The sequence below is a fragment of the Castanea sativa genome, chromosome 3 (genome assembly GCF_040712315.1).
Source record: "Castanea sativa cultivar Marrone di Chiusa Pesio chromosome 3, ASM4071231v1".
In the NCBI taxonomy this organism is placed as follows: Eukaryota; Viridiplantae; Streptophyta; class Magnoliopsida; order Fagales; family Fagaceae; genus Castanea; species Castanea sativa.
Genome location: NC_134015.1, coordinates 19,586,335 through 19,595,027, shown reverse-complemented (window position 1 = coordinate 19,595,027; position 8,693 = coordinate 19,586,335). Strand labels below are relative to the sequence as shown.

The window sequence follows — 8,693 nt, the reverse complement described above, 5'->3', positions numbered from 1 at the left end:
CATTGCATATACTGCAAACACACCAAGAAAAGAATCACACATGTTTTTTAAGCAAGGAATATATAAGAAATGGTATATATCAAAGCAAATGGTACGTATCTCCATCAAGGATGCACGTTTATTTCAACGAGGAACTAAGAAGAGAAAAGATCTAAGAAAAGATAGTCATATTTAGATTCCCAAAACAAATAAAACACATTCATATTCCCAAAATTTTCCATTCACAAAACATACACCTCAACCTCATATTCCATTACACAAAATAGAGAACATACATGGCAGCATCATATGCTTTCTCACTTCCCAATCTTTTTATAAAAAAAAAACAACAAAAGAAAAGGCGGGGAAAAGCAGAATTCTAAAACCATATATGTGCATATCTACATTCGACAGTACTCTCAGATTCTCTCCAACACCTTTAGACAAAAGACAAAGAAACAAAAGTACAGCTACTTGCAGAGCCTCATGTGGGACCATATCTCTCTCTCTCTCTCTCTGATTCTATTATTTCTCTTTTGTCTGATTGGAAAAGTGCCATGTATAATGGAGAATTATTGAGCTTATGCAGACAGAGAGAGTAGTGGGATCTCTTATTCATAGGTCGGCAGTAGAAATATGTACATTGCTGAAACTACCTTTCCTTTCTTGCTTGCTTATTGCCTTTAAACCATTTCATTCTATTCCACTTGTACCTTCATTTAGGATCCATGGGTGCCCTGCATTTACAAAAAACAAAACAGAGCTCAGCACTTTTGTTCTAATATTAAAAACTAAAAGAAGCCCAGGAATTAAAACACAGATTCAAAGTGAAAGTATTAAAAGTTAAACATAAAATCAGATCAAGACAACAACAATTTACCGCAGGAACAATAGTTGATAAGCAAAAACTGACAAAATCAGAGCTAGAAAGGCTTTGGTTAGAGTTATAACTAACAACTCCATTAATCAAACTCAAATCTAACAAAAACAGGCATTAAAACTTCGGTTTGGCTGCTGAGAAACTATTGGAAAGGAGAAAATATTAAAAAATTCAAACCTTTAATCCTTCAATACGTTTGAGAAACTACATGATTGACAAGATTCAAAAATTTTCCCCAAACAAAAGAAAACTAAAATTAAACAAAACAACCCAGATTCAATTATGCATATGCAAATCAAACACATACACCCAAATTTTTTTTTTTTTTGAAAAGATTGGAAAAAGAAACAACTTACTTAAGGCTTGTTCTGCAGATAACCTTCTTGAAACATCCCTACAAATCATCTTCCTCAACAAGTCCTTGGCTGCAGAAGACACTGACCTGAAAATCCTCGTTGGAAATCTCAAGTTTCCCCTCAAAACCGCCTCGAAAATCTCAGCCACGGACTCACCATAAAAGGGAGGAACCCCGGCTAACATTATATACAATATGACTCCACAGCTCCACACATCGACCTTTTCATTGTAGTCTCTTCCCATCAAAACCTCAGGAGCAACGTAGTATGGCGTTCCCACCACACCTGATTCTGTGCAATTTCCTTCGGGTAACCATACTGCAGAGCCAAAATCAGCAACCTTCAGATTGTTTCTTGAATCAAACAACAAGTTATCAGGCTTGATATCTCTGTGCACAACGCCAAGCTTGTGACAATAGGATATCGCTTCAAGAAGTTGCTTCATATACAATGAAGCTTCATGTTCAGAGAACGGTCTTTGGATTATCTTGTCGTACAGAGTAAAGGGCTCGCAAAGCTCCATTACCATGCTAAGAGAGTCTTCGTTTTCGAAGACATCGAAGAGTTGAACAATGTTGGGGTGTGGAGAAAGAAGGGTCATGATCTTTGGCTCGTTTTCAAGACATTCACGGTCTGTTTGATCAGTAAGAGAGCGTTTGTCAATGGTTTTGCAGGCAAAAAACTCAGATTTGATTGGGTGGAAACATCTTGAAATGGTGCCGAATTTGCCGCGGCCGATTTCTTCACAAAGCTGGTAGTTCTTCTTCAATGTCTCACACATTTGTTTGTTGGTTTGTATGAGTTTTGTTTTTTTTTTTTGGGTGGGGTTGTGTGTGTTTCTCAGTAAAAGTCTTATGTATTATTTATAGAAGAATTGTGAAGAGGGTTTTGGAATGGAATAGATAAAGGAATATCCGTTTGGTGGGTATGCCAGTTATGATTTACCACGTTTTTGGAAGAAAAAGAGAGGCTGTGGTTGCCTTGTTCATTTTGGTGTATTTTGACAGTAACAGCAACATCACGGCAGTTTATTAGTACTGCATTTTTATTTTTGCTACACAACAATTTTGACATAAGTGATGAGACAATACATTATACTAATTGATAATAATAAATATTGCAGGGGCGTTGAGTTTACTGTAATGTATGTATCTTAAAGGTAATGGATATTATTATGATATGACATTAAGATTTTTTATTTATTTATTTTAATATTACAATAATATAAAATTACAAAATATCCTAATTTAAAATTATAAAATATATCACATCATCTTAATCTTATCTCTTTCTTAAACGATGTAATATTATATTATTGTATTGAGATTGTATTAATATAAGATTATAATAATGTTGTATTACAGTGTAATATAACATCACGACGAATTAAATGCCTCTAAGTGTTTTGTGTAAAAATAATGTTGTAACTATCATAATTAATATATTAGTAATGACTTTTGTTACACATTTGACATAACAAGTATCTACAAATTTTATGTGGCAAACTGATATCAATAAGTAAAGAAGTAACGTCAGTGGTGATGCTAAGTTAAGATTAGTAACGGTTCGCTACATAAGATCTATTGTGAGGATATCATAGACATAACACTACTTTTAGCTAAAAAAAAAAAAAATCTATATCATATTTAGTAAATAAGCTATCGAAAACTACGGCCACCACCAAAGAAGCGATAAGAATAACTAATATAACTGTACCGGAGTTTTGTCTATATTCTCAGCATTACTGTTTTTTTTTAATGCTAATTTGGGACCCTTGTGAAAAAATGCTAAATTAAATGACAATAACGTGGAGGAGTTTTGAACTTTTGAGCCTTCGGAAGGAAGGGAATATACTTTTCAAAATCTGAAGTTGGGAGTCAGAGTTGTGTGGAGACGTAGGAAGGGAAGGTACAATTGAATTTTTATTTCTGAATCAAGCATTAGGACTAGCCATCTCATTCTCATCTCAACCCAAAAAAAAAAAAAAAAGGAAGGTTCATCTCATCCGGTGCTCCGTGCTTTTAAAAAAAAATTACCGAAATTCGTTTTCCTTTAAAAAAGGCAAATAATAATTTTTTTTTTTTGAGAAACACAAATAATAAATAAATGACTGTAACTTAACTCTTTTAGCAATTGTTATTATTATTATTTTGATTTCAATTTTCAATCAATTGTTAATTTGTTATTATTATTAATTTTTTGTATATATCAAGAAATTTTTACTAATTTGCTGTGCATCATGGATTATGTCAAAAAGGAAGAAGAAGCAATTATTATTAATTATTTGTGCATGTATAAATCAATACTTATATGCCTTTAAGATTTTTTTTTGGAGAATGTATATGCTTTTAAGTTTATTTGAGCATTCTTCTAAAAAAAAAAGTTTATTTAAGCACAACACTTTTTGTAAGTACGTAATGCCATGGCATTACAAGGCTTGTAGCCTAAAATTAAATTTTTTTTTTTGAAGTAGGGTTGATAGTGTGCTTTTTTTTTTTTTTTTTTTTTTCTTTTTTTTTTTCAATTTTATAAGAGGGTTGATAATGGTTAAACTATATTTGTTGTACACAATTACTTGAGATACATTATTGAATACTTTTCGAGAGTAAAAGCAATAAAATTAGGCTTACTTTATATGAAGATGCCATGCGAAAAAAGCTGTCGGTTAATTTATTTCAAAAGCCTTATGTGGCATGATTTCTACCTAGTATCTCATTATAACATATGAATATATATATATATATATATATATATATTTTTTTTTTTTTTTTGGGGATAAAATATGAGTATGTAAAGCAAGAGAAGGAAGACATTTGTTTAGACTCTTTAGAGTAATAAAACTTTTCTACCATATGACCCAAAGGGCTTGTTGGACTTTAAATTCAAAACAAATTTAGGGCATGTTTGGAAAGAGAGTTTTTAATTTTGTTTTTAAAATATTATGAAAATAATTTTCAAAAAAATAAATTTGAAACTAGTTTTCAGATAATAATTTTTACATTATATATGTTTGGCTCCCACTTTTAAGAAAAAATTTCAAAATACTGAAAACGAAAATAAAAAAAGATTTTTGGGAGATCATTTCTACTTTTGAGATTTTTTATTAACTTTTTACAAATTGTTTTACATTATATGTGTTTGGCTCTTATTTATATGAAAAATTTTCAAAATACTAAAAAACAAAAATGTTTAGGAGACCATTTATATTTTTGAATTATTTTTATAAAAAAGTCTACAAAAAGTAATGTGTAGAACTATAGGTTACTTTATTTTTTAAGATAACGAAAAGGGAATAGATCTCATGTACTTTTTTCTTTTGGATATTGATAAGCTTCAAATTTGAAGTTTAAGAATTTTTTTTTAAGATAAAGATATGCCTCTTAATTTGAGAGATATAAGAGTTTGGACAATATTGTGGAGTTCACAAATTTCAATTTAACTATGCCATTAAAAACATTTTTTGTATCTCGAAAGCATTCTCTTAGTGGTTTTCAAAATCATGTTTTGAATAGGAAAAATAGGAAATAATATTATGAAAACTGTATTTAGAAAACATCATCCAAACAATATATTTAAGTGTGGAACCCACCACTTTTCTGGTTTTCAAAACAAAAATTGCATTTAAATCCTCTTACGAAACATGCCCTAATATTTTGCAGGTAAAATATTATACCTAAAGTTTCCCATATGAATATATAGAAGAAGAATATAGAACTAACTCAACGAAAATTCTAAATAGATAACTGCTAGGGGTTTAGATGATATTTCCAATATTTGTTAAAGCTTTCGTACTATTTTTTTTTGTTAGTATTTCTTTAAAATGTAATTGTGCTGCTCTAACTCTTGCTAGTGTTGCAAAAGAGAATGAGAAAACCTATTTGGTTAGAACAATGCCTCTATTTTTTTCTTTCTTATTGTACACCATGGTTTTCAATAAATAAAGTCTACTATCATTTCCTTGAAAATAAATAAAAAATCTAAATAAAAGGCTTGATACATAGAGGTGGGTATTTAAAATTGAAATTGGATGTAATTTACAATTCAAAATGTTGTTTTAAATTTGGTGGGGGCATATTATCAATTATCATCATTTATCTTTATATATTAAGAGGATTCAGAAAATTAGTTATGATACTTCCAAAAATGTCAAAAATACCCCTAATCTAATTAGATAATCATTATTCTTAAAAAAATAAAAATGGTTAAAATTGTAATTCAACAAAATTAAAAAAAAAAACCTACTAGAGAAATATTTTTCCTAAAAATTAGCATACACTCTTCTCCTATTTAAATATATTTCATGCACGTTTGATATATATTTTTCCTAAAAACTAGCACATACTAAACTCAATAGTTTTTTCCTTTTTAAATCCTAAATTTTAGTTTCTTAAAAATCTCTTTCTACATAACCTCATTAACAATAGATAAATTTATATTGAAAAATTAAATTAAATTCAAAATTAAAAAAAGAGTCTCATTACACATGCCAAGCGTGTGTGACGAGGCTAATATATATTATGTAAGTGAAAAAAAAAAGTATAATTTAAAAAAAAAAAATTATGATAAGGAATTTAGGGGCTTATCCATAAAGAGAGTTTGGTCATAAATACACGACCTACCTTACCTAAATCTTGGTCCACCAGCTGAGCTCCACTCTAAATAAAAATCCATTGCTTCTGTATGCACACTTGCTTCGCTAGCCAGTCATGCTTGACTATTTGCATGAACTTCGGAATCAAATATACCTAATTTTCCTTTTAGATTGCATCAAATATACATAATTGGTTCGATAATAGCAGGGTCATGTCATCTACTTAATTGGCTCGATCATAGCAATGCAATGACGACATCACTTACTCATTTCAGCCAGACTCCTCATATTTGAATTCGGGTCCTTTCAAAATCGCTGTCTCTAAAGTTCTTACGCATTCTCTCAGTCCCAATACTGCGCTTTCTTGTAGTTGTATTCTTTACTTCATGCTTTGAAGACACCTTTCAAGCGTCTCAATGTGCTCGGAGAGCCCTCACGCGCTATTTTTGTATTGGTGACATGCTCCATGCTTTACAAAGCATACATGTTTGGATATACGCACTTACTCACGTACTCTTAGGTCTGAGTTCTTTCGGTTTTCTAATACATATCGTACACTTAATTCACTGGCTTCTTTCTCTTCGATGGTGATGTGTTTTAAGCATTTCTTGGTGGGTCTCAATTCATTTAATGGGCATGATAGATCTTCCCTACATTGAAGACTTTCCTTCCAAACTTTAAGTTTTAGTCAGGTCCCCGGCTATCTTTGAGTTTAACTGGTGTGGACAATAGAATATTAGGATATTCGCATAAATAAGTAGATCATTGTTTTGTAGATTCACTATTATTGTTTTGTAATACCATTGGTTATTGTGGTTTTAGAGTTATCAACTAAGCCTATCCCTTATATTGGTTTACTTTGTAATATACAATTCCGGATAGTAAATATGTAGACATAGGCCATCAAGATGAACTTTGTTAATTCTCCTACTTTTCTTCTCCTATGTATTTTTTTATTTATTTTTTATTTTCTTATTTAAGGATAACCATTACTAAAAGGGTGAGTTAGAAACTCCATTCATCATTTGAATTGTTTCGTATCTCTTTAACACGCGTACTTTCTTCTTTTTTCAAGTTTATTTTAAGGAAAAGTTGTGTGTAAAGATGAAGAAGTTTCCATTAAATTCGTTCTCTGCCTTTCTTTATCACTATAATACAGAACACAACATTTGCTTTGTTATAGAACATAAAATCTATCCTATAAGAGGCTGATAGGGTAATTCTCCATGTCATCACACAATCTTCTATTTTAACGATATTGATGTTAACATTCCAAGACAGTATCACATTTTATGGCTATACTGCTTTAAATAAAAAGTTGGGTACAGGGATGAAAAGTTATCGAAATTTCAGAATGAATTTGAATATGCTTATCAAAATTTCAAAAAAGAAATGAACAGAAAAATTTAATCAAAAGATTGCTACTCCACACAGCTCCACACTCATTGTCATTTCAATTGGCTTATCTTTGAGTGCTTTGCTGCATGGATGTCCCTCATGTCACTGTTTCCTTGAAGGTGGAGTCTGCCGTGGTCCAATCTTTGTTTCAGGGCATTCTAATTCTAAAGATAATGATGAAGCCTTTCACATATTTTATTTCTAATTAACAATCATTCTTTCACATAACTCCAAAATTTTGCTTCAGTTCTACAATGACACATTTCTTTTGGATAATGAATTCAGTGAGACTAAGAACAGAAGCAAAGTTATCTTAGTGGGACACATCACACACACGTGTCTCCACTATGACTACTTTCCCATATATAATTCTATCTCACACTCAAATGTACTATTCTTTTAGCTGTTTTATATTTGTAGCTGAATAGATGGTATCTTTGCTGGAGCATGATGGTTCCTTAAGATATGGAGCCCAACTTTTGGCATGTCAATCTTGATCATTAAAGTTTAGCTGATTCCAGAATTGGAGTTTGGAGAGTGAATGAGTTGCTTTGCAGGACAGTGCAAAGTACAAAACTGGGGGACAATAAGATTGGGTTTAGGAACGTGCATAAAAGTATAACCCGATAAAAAATGATAAATTTTTATCACTTAATGAATTATTATAGATACCTATGCTATGAAGAACAAAAACAGAATAAGGGGAGCCTCTTGGCAAAGTAAGCAACCATAAGACTCTCTCTCTCTCTCTCTCTAGATCTCTCTCTCTGTATTATAATAGCAGCATAGTTTTATCAGTGAACTCTAATTAATGAAAAAATTATATTCTTTTTCTCTTTTAATTAAGGACAACTGAATTCAATCATAAGATTTATTGGTCATTGCATTTACATGGTTAAATTTAATTAGAAAACCTAAACTTACTAAGTAACTGTACTTATATTTTACCCCAACTTACAACACTTGGACTTATTTACTCAAGCTATTCTTTTGACAAAGGTTAGTTAAGAGAATAAATATTTAATGTGTAGGTTAGAAAATTAAATGAAAGACCAACAAGTAGATATTAAAAATAGTTTTTTTAAAAAATTAATTAATTTTTTTAACAGAACTCCACTCGATTTAAATGTTAAAGTAGGATGACTGCTGTACTACCCAACAGAACTAAGTTTTTCACTTTACAGTCTAGATCCAAATAGTACCATGCGTTAACATGAGTTTTGGTTGGTTCCGTGTTTCCATAGTCATGAATGGGACACACATTTATGTGTCATTATTCATTAAGAAATAGTTTGTTTCCTCAAAGCAGTCCACTAGTGCCACACTCTAGGTTGTCCCTTATTAAGAGCAAGTCAAATACCATCCACATCTGGTAGCACCTGGGTTATTAAGTAGTATGAGTTAGGACTGAAAGAAGACGTTCCTTCGAAATAATACTAGTTCTCATCCCATCAACTTGCAGCTTTGATGGGAATACATTGCATCATCT

At 31.1% G+C, this 8,693-nt stretch overlaps 1 protein-coding gene across 1 annotated transcript; it reads right to left on the bottom strand.

Moving 5' to 3' along the window:
• Positions 1 to 231: 231 nt before the first annotated feature.
• Positions 232 to 2,118, bottom strand: LOC142629638 (phosphoenolpyruvate carboxylase kinase 2-like). Its single transcript, XM_075803660.1, has 2 exons — positions 1,216 to 2,118; positions 232 to 716 (listed from the first exon to the last, which is right to left on the bottom strand). Exons 1-2 carry the CDS (start codon positions 1,994 to 1,996, stop codon positions 673 to 675), a joined length of 825 nt encoding a protein of 274 aa, XP_075659775.1. The 5' UTR covers positions 1,997 to 2,118; the 3' UTR covers positions 232 to 672.
• Between the last annotated feature and the right edge of the window lie 6,575 nt (positions 2,119 to 8,693).